The 20512-nt window shown below is 48.4% G+C and overlaps 1 protein-coding gene across 1 annotated transcript in view; it reads right to left on the bottom strand.

The window, feature by feature from the left end:
• The window catches only part of LOC134944463 (transforming growth factor beta-1-induced transcript 1 protein-like), a gene marked incomplete at its 3' end in the record, with an annotated part of 233014 nt that extends 218299 nt beyond the window's left edge, over positions 1–14715 (bottom strand). Inside the window, exons 1-2 of the mRNA XM_063933033.1 lie at positions 14656–14715; positions 2707–2745 (exon numbers count right to left, since the gene is read on the bottom strand). Coding sequence (XP_063789103.1) covers positions 2707–2719 — 13 coding nt within the window. The remainder of the gene's footprint in view (positions 1–2706; positions 2746–14655) is intronic.
• Between the last annotated feature and the right edge of the window lie 5797 nt (positions 14716–20512).

Raw genomic sequence — 20512 nt, 5'->3', positions numbered from 1 at the left:
TTGTTCAGAGCCCGCCCATTGAGGTCATTCTAGAATTGTTACAGCTGGTATTGGAGAATAATCATTTTATGTATGAGGGGGATTACTTTATCCAAGTTGCCGGGACCGCAATGGGTTCTAATGTGGCCCCGGCTTATGCAGGGATATTTATGCATGAATATGAGACCACCCATATTCTGCCAGCTTATGGTGATAGGATTGTATATTACAAAAGATTCATAGAGGACATTTTTATATTGTGGAAAGGCACTGAGGAGGATTTTTACAGTATGCTGGAGTACTTGAATTCATTGGACTCAACTGTCTGGTCCACTAAACAGGTTGAGAGACAGACTATCAACATTTTGGATTTGACGGTGTTCCGTGAGGGTACTGGCCTGGGGACTACTTTATATCGGAAGGCTACAGAATGAAATTCTCTGCTTTTTGCTACGAGTAATCATCCACCAACATTGAAAGATAGCCTTCCCATCTCACAATTTATGTGAGTATTGCGTAATAACACCAATCTGGTTCTTGCAGAAGCACAAATTGTTGAAACGAAGGAACGTTTCCTCGACAGGGGTTATAAGAAGAGCACAATTGAGGGATGCCTCACCAGAACATGCAAGAAAATTACTACACAACCCATTAAAAAACAGGGACGTATGATATACGTGACTAAGTACGACGATAGGGCACCTATCATCACAAAATCGATCAAGAAGAATTGGTCTACTGTCAGCACTGATCCCGTTATTGGCAGCACATTGCCCATGATGGCATTCAGGTGGGGAAAGAATCTCAAGCAATTACTAATGCATCCATCTAAAACATCTGTCAACAGGGACAGTACCTGGCTAAACACACAGAAACCAGGTTGCATTAAATGCACTGGCTGTGCGACATGTAGGTCTATGGTACCGGATGCAACTTTTCCCCATCCACACAGGGGTACACCAATTAAGATCAAGTATAAATTACATTGTCGTATGGACCACGTTATTTACTTGCTAACATGCCCATGTGGTTTGGCATACGTTGGGATGATGACCTGCAGCTTTCGTGAGCGTATGGCCAACCACCAAAGTTCAATCAACAAAGCATGGGAAACCGGTGCTTCAGACAAACCGGTGGCTGCACATTGTTTATCCATGGGACATCAGGTATCATCGTTGAAATGCAGACTCATTGACTGGGTCCCCCCACTGAACCATGGAGGTGACCGTGCCCTAATCCTTAGGAAATTAGAATCTAAGTGGATCTACTCTCTTGGAACCGTTGCTCCAAACTGTTTGAATAAATACAATCCATTCAATATTTTTTTGCGATAGTAGATTTTTTGGCCACTGCACTGCATTATGTGCCAACACACGTTTTTAAAAAAACAAAACAAAAAAAACTTTTTTCATAAAACATAAAAAAAAAACTATATATTTTTGGATATATGCAGCGATTAGTATATGATTATATATGTGTGACAATTCTGGGTCTTTGGTCTACTTTGTCCCCATATACTCAGTATGATTATTACATTAGCAACACTATTATCCATGTTTATTTTGATGATACTGAGGCTGCCACTTCTGGCATGAACCCTGGTTGCTGGGTAACAGTGACGCTGGGGCCACTAGTGGTTGCTTGGCAACAGTGGTCACGTTGAGGCCGCGTCTCCGGGTTCCAGCATCAGCCGCACATTCTCCATATAGGTATGTCCGCATCAGATGAGCGGAAGTGACACGTGCGTTCCAGCTGGAGCGCGGAAGCGGCCCCTCGCCGCTGTTAGCCCAGTAACCGCTCTATTTAGATGTTAGGTAATCAGCGGCTGGCTGACACCTGTTACATTGTTTGGAGGAACGTGTGTGACATATTGTGCTGTTCTCTATCTAAATCACACTTGCCTGCCTGCCCTCTCCATGAGGGAGAAAATGCTCTGTTCCTGGACTCTCCTGGTAATGTATGATTGCCATCACCTGTGGTGAAACACCTTTCTTATCAATTACCCAGCTCACCACAGGTGATGGCAATCATACATTACCAGGAGAGTCCAGGAACAGAGCATTTTCTCCTCATGGAGAGGGCAGGTAGGCAAGTATGATTTAAATGGCAACATAGTGTGTTGTTTGTGATGTAAGGTGGGCGTGGTCACCTGTGCCCCAGTGCTCTTTATTTGTAACCAGATGAGTATAAATGGGGACTAGGTAGGCATGACCTGTGATCACTTGTTCGGTGATGAATGCATTGCTCTGTTGTGACCCCTGATGAAGATCAAAGAGATCGAAAACGTTTGGGATTTAGCAAGTATCAAATAAAGTGACTGTGCATTTGTGAGTGCTCCTTCACCTCTCTCTCTCTCTCTCTCTCTCTCTCTATATATATAGAATTATTTTTTTTAAATATCTATCCATACACACATACAAACATACATACATACATACGTACATACACATACATACTTACACACATACATACATACATTCACTCACACATACACACCCGTACGTACACACACACACACACACACACACACACACACACACACACACACACACATACATTCACACATACATACATACATACATACACACACTGAGATATTGGACATTATGATAAAGTACAATAACAATGTATTCTATGTAAGATGCGCACTAACTGGAAGCTATTATAGGCAAAATGTAACATATTTCCCCATTTATTGTGTCAGTGAAAGTGACCAATAATACTGACCTAAATCTTCCATGATGCATCACCACACGCAGCGCAGACCTGAAAGAGGAAAGCAGAGGGAAATGGTTACGGTTCTGTTATAGAGTAAATGGAGTATATGAAATATAATAAGCGTATGGTTTGGATATGGAATCAAGGTGACACTTTCAAGAGGACTGTGAAGGAAAACTGCAGAATATGTGATGATACAGATGGATATCATGGATAGGGTGATAAGAGAAGAATGAGAGATGATATGTGAACACTGGTAATAAATACCCAGAGCAGGGTGAAATAATACAACATTGGAAGGATAGAGATGATGAGAGCGGTGGGAAGATGATGAGTGTAATGAGGATAAGGGAATAGTGTAGATGCTGATGACCGAAGTAAGAAGAGAATGATGAGAGTGTAGTGAGGATGGAAGGAAGAAGAGGAGAGAGCACAGTGAGGATGAGGGATGTAGTGAGGATGAGGATGATGAGAGTGTAGAGAGGATGAGGATGGAAGGAAGAAGAGGAGAGAGCACAGTGAGGATGAGGGGTGTAGTGAGGATGAGGGCTGTAGTGAGGATGATGATGGAAGGAAGAAGAGGAGAGAGCACAGTGAGGATGAGGGGTGTAGTGAGGATGAGGATGATGAGAGTGTAGTGAGGATGATGAAGGAAGAAGAGGAGAGCGCAGAGTGAGGATGAGGGGTGTAGTGAGGATGAGGATGATGAGAGTGTAGTGAGGATGAGGATGGAAGGAAGAAGAGGAGAGAGCACAGTGAGGATGAGGGGTTTAGTGAGGATGAGGATGATGAGAGTGTAGTGAGGATGAGGATGGAAGGAAGAAGAGGAGAGAGCACAGTGAAGATGAGGGCTGTAGTGAGGATGAGGATGATGAGAGTGTAGTGAGGATGAGGATGGAAGGAAGGAGAGGAGAGAGCACAGTGACGATGAGGGGTGTAGTGAGGATGAGGATGATGAGAGTGTAGTGAGGATGATGAGAGAAGGAAGAAGAGGAGAGAGCAGAGTGAGGATGAGGGGTGTAGTGAGGATGATGAGAGTGTAGTGAGGATGAGGATGGAAGGAAGAAGAGGAGAGAGCACAGTGAGGATGAGGGATGTAGTGAGGATGAGGATGATGAGAGTGTAGTGAGGATGATGAGAGAAGGAAGAAGAGGAGAGAGCACAGTGAGGATGAGGGGTGTAGTGAGGATGAGGATGATGAGAGTGTAGTGAGGATGATGAGAGAAGGAAGAAGAGGAGAGAGCACAGTGAGGATGAGGGGTGTAGTGAGGATGAGGATGATGAGAGTGTAGTGAGGATGATGAGAGAAGGAAGAGGAGAGAGCAGAGTGAGGATGAGGGGTGTAGTGAGGATGAGGATGATGAGAGTGTAGTGAGGATGAGGATGGAAGGAAGAAGAGGAGAGAGCACAGTGAGGATGAGGGGTGTAGTGAGGATGAGGATGATGAGAGTGTAGTGAGGATGGTGATGGAAGGAAGAAGAGGAGAGAGCACAGTGAGGATGAGGGGTGTAGTGAGGATGATGAGAGTGTAGTGAGGATGAGGATGGAAGGAAGAAGAGGAGAGAGCACAGTGAGGATGAGGGGTGTAGTGAGGATGAGGATGATGAGAGTGTAGTGAGGATGAGGATGGAAGGAAGAAGAGGAGAGAGCACAGTGAAGATGAGGGCTGTAGTGAGGATGAGGATGATGAGAGTGTAGTGAGGATGAGGATGGAAGGAAGGAGAGGAGAGAGCACAGTGAGGATGAGGGTGTAGTGAGGATGAGGATGATGAGAGCCTAGTGAGGATGATGATGAAGGAAGAAGAGGAGAGAGTAGAGTGAGGATGAGGGGTGTAGTGAGGATGAGGATGATGAGAGTGTGGTGAGGATGATGATAGAAGGAAGAAGAGGAGAGAGCAGAGTGAGGATGAGGGGTGTAGTGAGGATGAGGATGATGATAGAAGGAAGAAGAGAGAGCAGAGTGAGGATGAGGGGTGTAGTGAGGAAGAGGATGATGAGAGTGTAGTGAGGATGATGATGGAAGGAAGAAGAGGAGAGAGCACAGTGAGGATGAGGGGTGTAGTGAGGATGAGGATGATGAGAGTGTGGTGAGGATGAGAATGATGAGAGTGTAGAGAGGATGAGGATGGAAGGAAGAAGAGGAGAGAGCACAGTGAGGATGAGGGGTGTAGTGAGGATGAGGATGATGAGAGTGTAGTGAGGATGGTGATGGAAGGAAGAAGAGAGAGCAGAGTGAGGATGAGGGGTGTAGTGAGGATGATGAGAGTGTAGTGAGGAGGATGATGATGGAAGGAAGAAGAGGAGAGAGCACAGTGAGGATGAGGGGTGTAGTGAGGATGAGGATGATGAGAGTGTAGTGAGGATGGTGATGGAAGGAAGAAGAGGAGAGAGCACAGTGAGGATGAGGGGTGTAGTGAGGATGATGAGAGTGTAGTGAGGATGAGGATGGAAGGAAGAAGAGGAGAGAGCACAGTGAGGATGAGGGGTGTAGTGAGGATGAGAATGATGAGAGTGTAGTGAGGATGAGGATGGAAGTAAGAAGAGGAGAGAGCACAGTGAAGATGAGGGGTGTAGTGAGGATGAGGATGATGAGAGTGTAGTGAGGATGAGGATGGAAGGAAGAAGAGGAGAGAGCACAGTGAGGATGAGGGGTGTAGTGAGGATGGAAGGAAGAAGAGAGAGCAGAGTGAGGATGAGGGGTGTAGTGAGGATGAGGATGATGAGTGTAGTGAGGATGGTGATGGAAGGAAGAAGAGGAGAGAGCACAGTGAGGATGAGGGGTGTAGTGAGGATGAGGATGATGAGAGTGTAGTGAAGATGGAAGGAAGAAGAGAGAGCACAGTGAGGATGAGGGATGTAGTGAGGATGAGGATGATGAGAGTGTAGTGAGGATGAGGATGGAAGGAATAAGAGGAGAGAGCACAGTGAGGATGAGGATGATGAGAGTGTAGTGAGGATGGAAGGAAGAAGAGAGAGCAGAGTGAGGATGAGGGGTGTAGTGAGGATGAGGATGATGAGAGTGTAGTGAGGATGGTGATGGAAGGAAGAAGAGGAGAGAGCACAGTGAGGATGAGGGGTGTAGTGAGAATGAGGATGATGAGAGTGTAGTGAAGATGGAAGGAAGAAGAGAGAGCACAGTGAGGATGAGGGATGTGGTGAGGATGAGGATGATGATAGAAGGAAGAAGAGGAGAGAGCAGAGTGAGGATGAGGATGGAAGGAAGAAGAGGAGAGAGCACAGTGAGGATGAGGGGTGTAGTGAGGATGAGGATGATGAGAGTGTAGTGAGGATGAGGATGGAAGGAAGAAGAGGAGAGAGCAGAGTGAGGATGATGATAGAAGGAAGAAGAGGAGAGAGCAGAGTGAGGATGAGGGGTGTAGTGAGGATGAGGATGATGAGAGTGTAGTGAGGATGGAAGGAAGAAGAGAGCAGAGTGAGGATGAGGGGTGTAGTGAGGATGAGGATGATGAGAGTGTAGTGAGGATGAGGATGGAAGGAAGAAGAGGAGAGAGCAGAGTGAGGATGAGAGGTGTAGTGAGGATGAGGATGATGAGAGTGTAGTGAGGATGATGAAGGAAGAAGAGGAGAGAGCAGAGTGAGGATGAGGGGTGTAGTGAGGATGAGGATGATGAGGGGTGTAGTGAGGATGAGGATGAGGAGAGTGTAGTGAGGATGGTGATGGAAGGAAGAAGAGGAGAGAGCAGAGTGAGGATGATGGTGTAGCGAGGATGATGAGAGTGTAGTGAGGATGATAATGGAAGGAAGAAGAGGAGAGAGCAGAGTGAGGATGAGGGGTGTAGTGAGGATGAGGATGATGAGAGTGTAGTGAGGATGAGGATGGAAGGAAGAAGAGGAGAGAGCAGAGTGAGGATGAGGGGTGTAGTGAGGATGATGAGAGTGTGGTGAGGATGATGATAGAAGGAAGAAGAGGAGAGAGCAGAGTGAGGATGAGGGGTGTAGTGAGGATGAGGATGATGAGAGTGTAGTGAGGATGGAAGGAAGAAGAGAGAGCAGAGTGAGGATGAGGGGTGTAGTGAGGATGAGGATGATGAGAGTGTAGTGAGGATGAGGATGGAAGGAAGAAGAGGAGAGAGCACAGTGAGGATGAGGGGTGTAGTGAGGATGAGGATGATGAGGGGTGTAGTGAGGATGAGGATGATGAGAGTGTAGTGAGGATGAGGATGGAAGGAAGAAGAGGAGAGAGCACAGTGAAGATGAGGGCTGTAGTGAGGATGAGGATGATGAGAGTGTAGTGAGGATGAGGATGGAAGGAAGGAGAGGAGAGAGCACAGTGACGATGAGGGGTGTAGTGAGGATGAGGATGATGAGAGTGTAGTGAGGATGATGAGAGAAGGAAGAAGAGAGAGCAGAGTGAGGATGAGGGGTGTAGTGAGGATGATGAGAGTGTAGTGAGGATGAGGATGGAAGGAAGAAGAGGAGAGAGCACAGTGAGGATGAGGGATGTAGTGAGGATGAGGATGATGAGAGTGTAGTGAGGATGATGAGAGAAGGAAGAAGAGGAGAGAGCACAGTGAGGATGAGGGGTGTAGTGAGGATGAGGATGATGAGAGTGTAGTGAGGATGATGAGAGAAGGAAGAAAAGGAGAGAGCACAGTGAGGATGAGGGGTGTAGTGAGGATGAGGATGATGAGAGTGTAGTGAGGATGATGAGAGAAGGAAGAGGAGAGAGCAGAGTGAGGATGAGGGGTGTAGTGAGGATGAGGATGATGAGAGTGTAGTGAGGATGAGGATGGAAGGAAGAAGAGGAGAGAGCACAGTGAGGATGAGGGGTGTAGTGAGGATGAGGATGATGAGAGTGTAGTGAGGATGGTGATGGAAGGAAGAAGAGGAGAGAGCACAGTGAGGATGAGGGGTGTAGTGAGGATGATGAGAGTGTAGTGAGGATGAGGATGGAAGGAAGAAGAGGAGAGAGCACAGTGAGGATGAGGGGTGTAGTGAGGATGAGGATGATGAGAGTGTAGTGAGGATGAGGATGGAAGGAAGAAGAGGAGAGAGCACAGTGAAGATGAGGGCTGTAGTGAGGATGAGGATGATGAGAGTGTAGTGAGGATGAGGATGGAAGGAAGGAGAGGAGAGAGCACAGTGAGGATGAGGGTGTAGTGAGGATGAGGATGATGAGAGCCTAGTGAGGATGATGATGAAGGAAGAAGAGGAGAGAGTAGAGTGAGGATGAGGGGTGTAGTGAGGATGAGGATGATGAGAGTGTGGTGAGGATGATGATAGAAGGAAGAAGAGGAGAGAGCAGAGTGAGGATGAGGGGTGTAGTGAGGATGAGGATGATGATAGAAGGAAGAAGAGAGAGCAGAGTGAGGATGAGGGGTGTAGTGAGGAAGAGGATGATGAGAGTGTAGTGAGGATGATGATGGAAGGAAGAAGAGGAGAGAGCACAGTGAGGATGAGGGGTGTAGTGAGGATGAGGATGATGAGAGTGTGGTGAGGATGAGAATGATGAGAGTGTAGTGAGGATGAGGATGGAAGGAAGAAGTAGAGAGAGCACAGTGAGGATGAGGGGTGTAGTGAGGATGATGAGAGTGTAGTGAGGATGATGATGATGGAAGGAAGAAGAAGAGAGAGCAGAGTGAGGATGAGGGGTGTAGTGAGGATGAGGATGATGAGAGTGTAGTGAGGATGAGGATGGAAGGAAGAAGAGGAGAGAGCACAGTGAGGATGAGGGGTGTAGTGAGGATGAGGATGATGAGAGTGTAGAGAGGATGAGGATGGAAGGAAGAAGAGGAGAGAGCACAGTGAGGATGAGGGGTGTAGTGAGGATGAGGATGATGAGAGTGTAGTGAGGATGGTGATGGAAGGAAGAAGAGAGAGCAGAGTGAGGATGAGGGGTGTAGTGAGGATGATGAGAGTGTAGTGAGGAGGATGATGATGGAAGGAAGAAGAGGAGAGAGCACAGTGAGGATGAGGGGTGTAGTGAGGATGAGGATGATGAGAGTGTAGTGAGGATGGTGATGGAAGGAAGAAGAGGAGAGAGCACAGTGAGGATGAGGGGTGTAGTGAGGATGATGAGAGTGTAGTGAGGATGAGGATGGAAGGAAGAAGAGGAGAGAGCACAGTGAGGATGAGGGGTGTAGTGAGGATGAGAATGATGAGAGTGTAGTGAGGATGAGGATGGAAGTAAGAAGAGGAGAGAGCACAGTGAAGATGAGGGGTGTAGTGAGGATGAGGATGATGAGAGTGTAGTGAGGATGAGGATGGAAGGAAGAAGAGGAGAGAGCACAGTGAGGATGAGGGGTGTAGTGAGGATGGAAGGAAGAAGAGAGAGCAGAGTGAGGATGAGGGGTGTAGTGAGGATGAGGATGATGAGTGTAGTGAGGATGGTGATGGAAGGAAGAAGAGGAGAGAGCACAGTGAGGATGAGGGGTGTAGTGAGGATGAGGATGATGAGAGTGTAGTGAAGATGGAAGGAAGAAGAGAGAGCACAGTGAGGATGAGGGATGTAGTGAGGATGAGGATGATGAGAGTGTAGTGAGGATGAGGATGGAAGGAATAAGAGGAGAGAGCACAGTGAGGATGAGGATGATGAGAGTGTAGTGAGGATGGAAGGAAGAAGAGAGAGTGTAGTGAGGATGAGGATGATGAGAGTGTAGTGAGGATGGTGATGGAAGGAAGAAGAGGAGAGAGCACAGTGAGGATGAGGGGTGTAGTGAGAATGAGGATGATGAGAGTGTAGTGAAGATGGAAGGAAGAAGAGAGAGCACAGTGAGGATGAGGGATGTAGTGAGGATGAGGATGATGATAGAAGGAAGAAGAGGAGAGAGCAGAGTGAGGATGAGGATGGAAGGAAGAAGAGGAGAGAGAGCACAGTGAGGATGAGGGGTGTAGTGAGGATGAGGATGATGAGAGTGTAGTGAGGATGAGGATGGAAGGAAGAAGAGGAGAGAGCAGAGTGAGGATGATGATAGAAGGAAGAAGAGGAGAGAGCAGAGTGAGGATGAGGGGTGTAGTGAGGATGAGGATGATGAGAGTGTAGTGAGGATGGAAGGAAGAAGAGAGCAGAGTGAGGATGAGGGGTGTAGTGAGGATGAGGATGATGAGAGTGTAGTGAGGATGAGGATGGAAGGAAGAAGAGGAGAGAGCAGAGTGAGGATGAGAGGTGTAGTGAGGATGAGGATGATGAGAGTGTAGTGAGGATGATGAAGGAAGAAGAGGAGAGAGCAGAGTGAGGATGAGGGGTGTAGTGAGGATGAGGATGATGAGGGGTGTAGTGAGGATGAGGATGAGGAGAGTGTAGTGAGGATGGTGATGGAAAGAAGAAGAGGAGAGAGCAGAGTGAGGATGATGGTGTAGCGAGGATGATGAGAGTGTAGTGAGGATGATAATGGAAGGAAGAAGAGGAGAGAGCAGAGTGAGGATGAGGGGTGTAGTGAGGATGAGGATGATGAGAGTGTAGTGAGGATGAGGATGGAAGGAAGAAGAGGAGAGAGCAGAGTGAGGATGAGGGGTGTAGTGAGGATGATGAGAGTGTGGTGAGGATGATGATAGAAGGAAGAAGAGGAGAGAGCAGAGTGAGGATGAGGGGTGTAGTGAGGATGAGGATGATGAGAGTGTAGTGAGGATGGAAGGAAGAAGAGAGAGCAGAGTGAGGATGAGGGGTGTAGTGAGGATGAGGATGATGAGAGTGTAGTGAGGATGAGGATAAAAGGAAGAAGAGGAGAGAGCACAGTGAGGATGAGGGGTGTAGTGAGGATGAGGATGATGAGAGTGTAGTGAGGATGGTGATGGAAGGAAGAAAAGGAGAGCACAGAGTGAGGATGAGAGGTGTAGTGAGGATGAGGATGATGAGAGTGTAGTGAGGATGGTGATGGAAGGAAGAAAAGGAGAGAGCACAGTGAGGATGAGGGGTGTAGTGAGGATGAGGGTGTAGTGAGGATGGAAGGAAGAAGAGGAGAGAGCACAGTGAGGATGAGGGGTGTAGCGAGGATGAGGATGATGAGAGTGTAGTGAGGATGATGAGAGAAGGAAGAAGAGGAGAGAGCACAGTGAGGATGAGGGGTGTAGTGAGGATGAGGATGATGAGAGTGTAGTGAGGATGATGATGGAAGGAAGAAGAGGAGAGAGCAGAGTGAGGATGAGGGGTGTAGTGAGGATGAGGATGATGAGAGTGTAGTGAGGATGAGGATGGAAGGAAGAAGAGGAGAGAGCAGAGTGAGGATGAGGGGTGTAGTGAGGATGATGAGAGTGTGGTGAGGATGATGATAGAAGGAAGAAGAGGAGAGAGCAGAGTGAGGATGAGAGGTGTAGTGAGGATGAGGATGATGAGAGTGTAGTGAGGATGATGAAGGAAGAGGAGAGAGCACAGTGAGGATGAGGGATGTAGTGAGGATGAGAATGATGAGAGTGTAGTGAGGATGATGATGGAAGGAAGAAGAGGAGAGAGCACAGTGAGGATGAGGGGTGTAGTGAGGATGAGGATGATGACAGTGTAGTGAGGATGAGGATGGAAGGAAGAAGAGGAGAGAGCACAGTGAGGATGAGGGGTGTAGTGAGGATGAGAATGATGAGAGTGTAGTGAGGATGGTGATGGAAGGAAGAAGAGGAGAGAGCAGAGTGAGGATGAGGGGTGTAGCGAGGATGAGGATGATGAGAGTGTAGTGATGATGATGAAGGAAGAAGAGGAGAGCGCAGAGTGAGGATGAGAGGTGTAGTGAGGATGAGGATGATGAGAGTGTAGTGAGGATGGAAGGAAGAAGAGGAGAGAGCACAGTGAGGATGAGGGGTGTAGCGAGGATGAGGATGATGAGAGTGTAGTGAGGATGATGAAGGAAGAAGAGGAGAGCGCAGAGTGAGGATGAGAGGTGTAGTGAGGATGAGGATGATGAGAGTGTAGTGAGGATGATGAAGGAAGAAGAGGAGAGAGCACAGAGGATGAGGGATGTAGTGAGGATGAGGATGATGAGAGTGTAGTGAGGATGAGGATGGAAGGAAGAAGAGGAGAGAGCACAGTGAGGATGAGGGATGTAGTGAGGATGAGGATGATGAGAGTGTAGTGAGGATGAGGATGGAAGGAAGAAGAAGAGAGAGCACAGTGAGGATGAGGGGTGTAGTGAGGATGAGGATGATGAGAGTGTAGTGAGGATGGTGATGGAAGGAAGAAGAGGAGAGAGCACAGTGAGGATGAGGGGTGTAGTGAGGATGAGGATGATGAGAGTGTAGTGAGGATGGAAGGAAGAAGAGAGAGCAGAGTGAGGATGAGGGGTGTAGTGAGGATGAGGATGATGAGAGTGTAGTGAGGATGAGGATGGAAGGAAGAAGAGGAGAGAGCACAGTGAGGATGAGGATGATGATAGTGTAGTGAGGATGATGAAGGAAGAAGAGGAGAGAGCAGAGTGAGGATGAGGGGTGTAGTGAGGATGAGGATGATGAGAGTGTAGTGAGGATGGAAGGAAGAAGAGGAGAGAGCACAGTGAGGATGAGGGGTGTAGTGAGGATGAGGATGATGAGAGTGTAGTGAGGATGATGAAGGAAGAAGAGGAGAGAGCACAGTGAGGATGAGGGGTGTAGTGAAGATGAGGATGATGAGTGTGTAGTGAGGATGATGAAGGAAGAAGAGGAGAGAGCAGAGTGAGGATAAGGGGTGTAGTGAGGATGAGGATGATGAGAGTGTAGTGAGGATGAGGATGGAAGGAAGAAGAAGAGAGAGCAGAGTGAGGATGAGGGGTGTAGTGAGGATGAGGATGATGAGAGTGTAGTGAGGATGGAAGGAAGAAGAGGAGAGAGCACAGTGAGGATGAGGGGTGTAGTGAGGATGAGGATGATGAGTGTAGTGAGGATGATGAGTGTAGTGAGGATGATGGAAGGAAGAAGAGGAGAGAGCAGAGTGAGGATGAGGATGATGAGAGTGTAGTGAGGATAATGAAGGAAGAAGAGGAGAGAGCAGAGTGAGGATGAGGGGTGTAGTGAGGATGAGGATGATGAGAGTGTAGCGAGGATGAGGATGGTGGGAAGAAGAGGAGAGAGCACAGTGAGGATGAGGGGTGTAGTGAGGATGAGGATGATGAGAGTGTAGTGAGGATGATGAAGGAAGAAGAGGAGAGAGCAGAGTGAGGATGAGGGGTGTAGTGAGGATGAGGATGATGAGAGTGTAGCGAGGATGAGGATGGAAGGAAGAAGAGGAGAGAGCACAGTGAGGATGAGGGGTGTAGTGAGGATGAGGATGATGAGAGTGTAGTGAGGATGAGGATGGAAGGAAGAAGAGGAGAGAGCACAGTGAGGATGAGGGGTGTAGTGAGGATGAGGATGATGAGAGTGTAGTGAGGATGATGAAGGAAGAAGAGGAGAGAGCAGAGTGAGGATGAGGGGTGTAGTGAGGATGATGAGAGTGTAGTGAGGATGGTGATGAAGGAAGAAGAGGAGAGAGCACAGTGAGGATGAGGGGTGTAGTGAGGATGAGGATGATGAGAGTGTAGTGAGCATGAGGATGGAAGGAAGAAGAGGAGAGAGCACAGTGAGGATGAGGGGTGTAGTGAGGATGAGGATGATGAGAGTGTAGTGAGGATGGTGATGAAGGAAGAAGAGGAGAGAGCACAGTGAGGATGAGGGGTGTAGTGAGGATGAGGATGATGAGAGTGTAGTGAGGATGAGGATGATGAGAGTCTAGTGAGGATGATGATGATGAAGGAAGGAGAGAGCACAGTGAGGATGAGGGGTGTAGTGAGGATGAGGATGATGAGAGTGTAGTGAGGATGAGGATGATGAGAGTCTAGTGAGGATGATGATGAAGGAAGAAGAGGAGAGAGCACAGTGAGGATGAGGGGTGTAGTGAGGATGAGGATGATGAGGGGTGTAGTGAGGATGAGGATGATGAGAGTGTGATGAGGATGAGAGTCTAGTGAGGATGATGATGAAGGAAGAAGAAGAGAGAGCAGAGTGAGGATGAGGGGTGTAGTGAGGATGAGGATGATGAGAGTGTGGTGAGGACGATGGTAGAAGGAAGAAGAGGAGAGAGCACAGTGAGGATGAGGGATGTAGTGAGGATGAGGATGATGAGAGTGTAGTGAGGATGAGGATGGAAGGAAGAAGAGGAGAGAGCAGAGTGAGGATGAGGGGTGTAGTGAGGATGAGGATGATGAGAGTGTAGTGAGGATGAGGATGGAAGGAATAAGAGGAGAGAGCACAGTGAGGATGAGGGGTGTAGTGAGGATGAGGATGATGAGAGTGTAGTGAGGATGAGGATGGAAGGAAGAAGAGGAGAGAGCACAGTGAGGATGAGGTGTGTAGTGAGGATGATGAGAGTGTAGTGAGGATGAGGATGGAAGGAAGAAGAGGAGAGAGCAGAGTGAGGATGAGGGGTGTAGTGAGGATGAGGATGATGAGAGTGTAGTGAGGATGGAAGGAATAAGAGGAGAGAGCACAGTGAGGATGAGGGGTGTAGTGAGGATGATGAGAGTGTAGTGAGGATGAGGATGGAAGGAAGAAGAGGAGAGAGCAGAGTGAGGATGAGGGGTGTAGTGAGGATGAGGATGATGAGAGTGTAGTGAGGATGAGGATGGAAGGAAGAAGAGGAGAGAGCACAGTGAGGATGAGGGGTGTAGTGAGGATGAGGATGATGAGAGTGTAGTGAGGATGATGAAGGAAGAAGAGGAGAGAGCAGAGTGAGGATGAGGGGTGTAGTGAGGATGATGAGAGTGTAGTGAGGATGGTGATGAAGGAAGAAGAGGAGAGAGCACAGTGAGGATGAGGGGTGTAGTGAGGATGAGGATGATGAGAGTGTAGTGAGCATGAGGATGGAAGGAAGAAGAGGAGAGAGCACAGTGAGGATGAGGGTGTAGTGAGGCTGAAGGCAGGAATAAGAGAGTTTATAGGGAGGATGAAGGCAGAGCATGGAGTCGGAGAAGTCACAGGCTCAGGGGGCATTAGGGGATAGTAGAGCAGGACAGAAGGATAGAAATGAGACAGCATTGCTGGAGTAGAAGAGAGAGCACAGACTTGGGGTTAGTGCTGCGGAGGAGAATGTGGACGCAGGGCTGCAGGAATGAGGACGGAGTGTGGGATTGGGAGGGGTCCTTACATCTCTTTCTCCTTTTATGGGAAACAGAAGTCTGTAACATGGTGAAGATATAAACAGTGAGAGACAGAAAAACCACACGTCAGACAGAGACAGAAACTTCCTTCTCTCCCTCTCATTCCTACAGTGCGCTCTCACAAACTCCCAAACTACTCAGCATGTCACTATGCGAGTCTCTCAGTGTTTGCAGGCTGTCACTATGTGACTCTCTCCTCTCAGTGTGTGCAGGCTGTCACTATGTGAGTCCCTCAGTGTGTGCAGGCTGTCACTATGTGAGTCTCTCAGGGTGTGCAGGCTGTCACTATGCGAGTCTCTCAGTGTTTGCAGGCTGTCACTATGTGACTCTCTCCTCTCAGTGTGTGCAGGCTGTCACTATGCGAGTCTCTCAGTGTTTGCAGGCTGTCACTATGTGACTCTCTCCTCTCAGTGTGTGCAGGCTGTCACTATGTGAGTCTCTCAGGGTGTGCAGGCTGTCACTATGTGAGTCTCTCAGTGTGTGCTGGCTGTCACTATGTGAGTCTCTCAGTGTGTGCTGGCTGTCACTATGTGAGTCTCTCAGTGTGTGCAGGCTGTCACTATGTGAGTCTCTCAGTGTGTGCAGGCTGTCACTATGCGAGTCCCTCAGTGTGTGCTGGCTGTCACTATGTGAGTCTCAGTGTTTGCAGGCTGTCACTATGCGAGTCTTTCCTCTCAGTGTGTGCAGGCTGTCACTATGTGAGTCTCTCCTCTCAGTGTGTGCAGGCTGTCACTATGCGAGTCTCAGTGTTTGCAGGCTGTCACTATGTGACTCTCTCCTCTCAGTGTGTGCAGGCTGTCACTATGTGAGTCCCTCAGTGTGTGCAGGCTGTCACTATGTGAGTCTCTCAGGGTGTGCAGGCTGTCACTATGTGAGTGTCTCAGTGTGTGCTGGCTGTCACTATGTGAGTCTCTCAGTGTGTGCTGGCTGTCACTATGTGAGTCTCTCAGTGTGTGCTGGCTGTCACTATGTGAGTCTCTCAGTGTGTGCAGGCTGTCACTATGTGAGTCCCGCAGTGTGTGCAGGCTGTCACTATGCGAGTCTCTCAGTGTGTGCAGGCTGTCACTATGCGAGTACCTCAGTGTGTGCTGGCTGTCACTATGCGAGTGTCATCAGTGTGTGCAGGCTGTCACTATGTGAGTCTCTCAGTGTGTGCTGGCTGTCACTATGTGAGTCTCTCAGTGTGTGCTGGCTGTCACTATGTGAGTCTCTCAGTGTGTGCTGGCTGTCACTATGTGAGTCTCTCAGTGTGTGCTGGCTGTCACTATGTGAGTCTCTCAGTGTGTGCAGGCTGTCACTATGCGAGTGTCTCCTCTCAGAGTGTGCAGGCTGTCACTATGCGAGTGTCTCCTCTCAGTGTGTGCAGGCTGTCACTATGCGAGTGTCTCCTCTCAGTGTGTGCAGGCTGTCACTATGCGAGTCTCGCCTCTCAGTGTGTGCAGGCTGTCACTATGCGAGTCTCTCCTCTCAGTGTGTGCAGGCTGTCACTATGCGAGTGTCTCTTCTCAGTGTGTGCAGGCTGTCACTATGCGAGTGTCTCCTCTCAGTGTGTGCAGGCTGTCACTATGTGAGTGTCTCCTCTCAGTGTGTGCAGGCTGTCACTATGCGAGTGTCTCCTCTCAGTGTGTGCAGGCTGTCACTATGCGAGTCTCGCCTCTCAGTGTGTGCAGGCTGTCACTATGCGAGTCTCGCCTCTCAGTGTGTGCAGGCTGTCACTATGCGAGTCTCTCCTCTCAGTGTGTGCAGGCTGTCACTATGCGAGTGTCTCCTCTCAGTGTGTGCAGGCTGTCACTATGCGAGTCTCTCCTCTCAGTGTGTGCAGGCTGTCACTATGCGAGTCTCTCCTCTCAGTGTGTGCAGGCTGTCACTATGCGAGTGTCTCCTCTCAGTGTGTGCAGGCTGTCACTATGAGTCTCTCCTCTCAGTGTGTGCAGGCTGTCACTATGCGAGTCTCTCCTCTCAGTGTGTGCAGGCTGTCACTATGCGAGTCTCTCCTCTCAGTGTGTGCAGGCTGTCACTATGTGAGTGTCTCCTCTCAGTGTGTGCAGGCTGTCACTATGCGAGTCTCTCCTCTCAGTGTGTGCAGGCTGTCACTATGAGTCTCTCCTCTCAGTGTGTGCAGGCTGTCACTATGCGAGTCTCTCCTCTCAGTGTGTGCAGGCTGTCACTATGCGAGTCTCTCCTCTCAGTGTGTGCAGGCTGTCACTATGCGAGTCTCGCCTCTCAGTGTGTGCAGGCTGTCACTATGCGAGTGTCTCCTCTCAGTGTGTGCAGGCTGTCACTATGCGAGTGTCTCCTCTCAGTGTGTGCAGGCTGTCACTATGCGAGTGTCTCCTCTCAGTGTGTGCAGGCTGTCACTATGTGAGTGTCTCCTCTCAGTGTGTGCAGGCCGTCACTATGCGAGTGTCTCCTCTCAGTGTGTGCAGGCTGTCACTATGTGAGTGTCTCCTCTCAGTGTGTGCAGGCCGTCACTATGCGAGTGTCTCCTCTCAGTGTGTGCAGGCTGTCACTATGTGAGTGTCTCCTCTCAGTGTGTGCAGGCCGTCACTATGCGAGTGTCTCCTCTCAGTGTGTGCAGGCTGTCACTATGTGTCTCCTCTCAGTGTGTGCAGGCTGTCACTATGTGTCTCCTCTCAGTGTGTGCAGGCTGTCACTATGTGAGTGTCTCCTCTCAGTGTGTGCAGGCTGTCACTATGCGAGTGTCTCCTCTCAGTGTGTGCAGGCTGTCACTATGCGAGTGTCTCCTCTCAGTGTGTGCAGGCTGTCACTATGCGAGTGTCTCCTCTCAGTGTGTGCAGGCTGTCACTATGTGAGTCTCTCAGGGTGTGCAGGCTGTCACTATGCGAGTCTCTCCTCTCAGTGTGTGCAGGCTGTCACTATGCGAGTGTCTCCTCTCAGTGTGTGCAGGCTGTCACTATGTGAGTGTCTCCTCTCAGTGTGTGCAGGCTGTCACTATGTGAGTCTCTCCTCTCAGTGTGTGCAGGCCGTCACTATGCGAGTGTCTCCTCTCAGTGTGTGCAGGCTGTCACTATGCGAGTCTCTCCTCTCAGTGTGTGCAGGCTGTCACTATGCGAGTGTCTCCTCTCAGTGTGTGCAGGCTGTCACTATGCGAGTCTCTCCTCTCAGTGTGTGCAGGCTGTCACTATGCGAGTGTCTCCTCTCAGTGTGTGCAGGCTGTCACTATGTGAGTCTCTCCTCTCAGTGTGTGCAGGCCGTCACTATGTGAGTGTCTCCTCTCAGTGTGTGCAGGCTGTCACTATGCGAGTCTCTCCTCTCAGTGTGTGCAGGCCGTCACTATGCGAGTGTCTCCTCTCAGTGTGTGCAGGCTGTCACTATGCGAGTGTCTCCTCTCAGTGTGTGCAGGCTGTCACTATGCGAGTCTCTCCTCTCAGTGTGTGCAGGCCGTCACTATGCGAGTGTCTCCTCTCAGTGTGTGCAGGCTGTCACTATGTGTCTCCTCTCAGTGTGTGCAGGCTGTCACTATGTGTCTCCTCTCAGTGTGTGCAGGCTGTCACTATGTGTCTCCTCTCAGTGTGTGCAGGCTGTTCTCAGTGTGTGCAGGCTGTCACTATGTGAGTGTCTCCTCTCAGTGTGTGCAGGCTGTCACTATGTGAGTGTCTCCTCTCAGTGTGTGCAGGCTGTCACTATGCGAGTCTCTCCTCTCAGTGTGTGCAGGCTGTCACTATGTGAGTGTCTCCTCTCAGTGTGTGCAGGCTGTCACTATGTGAGTGTCTCCTCTCAGTGTGTGCAGGCTGTCACTATGCGAGTCTCTCCTCTCAGTGTGTGCAGGCTGTCACTATGCGAGTCTCTCCTCTCAGTGTGTGCAGGCTGTCACTATGCGAGTCTCTCCTCTCAGTGTGTGCAGGCTGTCACTATGCGAGTGTCTCCTCTCAGTGTGTGCAGGCTGTCACTATATTTTATTCAATGAATTTGGCCACTTTGAGCAATTTAGTAAGGCCTCAATACTCACAGTATTCCCATCTGTCTCTTTGCTGGTGTTTAGGCGTCTCTCTGCGAGACTCTTATTATTTCCCTGTGTCTCATCTCTGGAAACAATTTGGAGAAATCATTTCCTGTCTCATGTCACACATAGGAAGGAGGGAAAAGCGGAGAGAGAAGAGTATTATATACACAGGAATACTGGAACATACATCATCACAAGGGTCTATGACAGTATAATATACAGGAATGTTATATACACATCACAGGTGACCCACGGAGGACAGAGGAGTATTATATACAGGAATACTGGAACATGTATCATCACAAGGGTCTATGACAGTATAATACACAGGAATGTTATATACACATCACAGGTGACCCACGGAGGACAGAGGAGAATTATATACAGGAATACTGGAACATACATCATCACAAGGGTCTATGACAGTATAATACACAGGAATGTTATATACACATCACAGGTGACCCACGGAGGACAGAGGAGAAGAGTATTATATACAGGAATACTGGAACATGTATCATCACAAGGGTCTATGACAGTATAATACACAGGAATGTTATATACACATCACAGGTGACCCACGGAGGACAGAAGAGAATTATATACAGGAATACTGGAACATGTATCATCACAAGGGTCTATGACAGTATAATACACAGGAATGTTATATACACATCACAGGTGACCCACGGAGGACAGAGGAGAAGAGTATTATATACAGGAATACTGGAACATACATCATCACAAGGGTCTATGACAGTATAATACACAGGAATGTTATATACACATCACAGGTGACCCACGGAGGACAGAGGAGAAGAGTATTATATACAGGAATACTGGAACATACATCATCACAAGGGTCTATGACAGTATAATACACAGGAATGTTATATACACATCACAGGTGACCCACGGAGGACAGAAGAGAAGAGTATTATATACAGGAATACTGGAACATGTATCATCACAAGGGTCTATGACAGTATAATATACAGGAATGTTATATACACATCACAGGTGACCCACGGAGGACAGAAGAGTATTATATACAGGAATACTGGAACATGTATCATCACAAGGGTCTATGACAGTATAATACACAGGAATGTTATATACACATCACAGGTGACCCACGGAGGACAGAAGAGTATTATATACAGGAATACTGGAACATGTATCATCACAAGGGTCTATGACAGTATAATACACAGGAATGTTATATACACATCACAGGTGACCCACGGAGGACAGAAGAGAAGAGTATTATATACAGGAATACTGGAACATGTATCATCACAAGGGTCTATGACAGTATAATATACAGGAATGTTATATACACATCACAGGTGACCCACGGAGGACAGAGGAGAAGAGTATTATATACAGGAATACTGGAACATACATCATCACAAGGGTCTATGACAGTATAATACACAGGAATGTTATATACACATCACAGGTGACCCACGGAGGACAGAAGAGTATTATATACAGGAATACTGGAACATACATCATCACAAGGGTCTATGACAGTATAATACACAGGAATGTTATATACACATCACAGGTGACCCACGGAGGACAGAAGAGTATTATATACAGGAATACTGGAACATGTATCATCACAAGGGTCTATGACAGTATAATACACAGGAATGTTATATACACATCACAGGTGACCCACGGAGGACAGAGGAGAAGAGTATTATATACAGGAATACTGGAACATGTATCATCACAAGGGTCTATGACAGTATAATACACAGGAATGTTATATACACATCACAGGTGACCC

This window comes from Pseudophryne corroboree, chromosome 7 (genome assembly GCF_028390025.1).
Source record: "Pseudophryne corroboree isolate aPseCor3 chromosome 7, aPseCor3.hap2, whole genome shotgun sequence".
Taxonomy (NCBI): domain Eukaryota; kingdom Metazoa; phylum Chordata; class Amphibia; order Anura; family Myobatrachidae; genus Pseudophryne; species Pseudophryne corroboree.
Note: the sequence above shows the minus strand (reverse complement) of the source record. Positions and strands in the feature narration are given on the sequence as shown.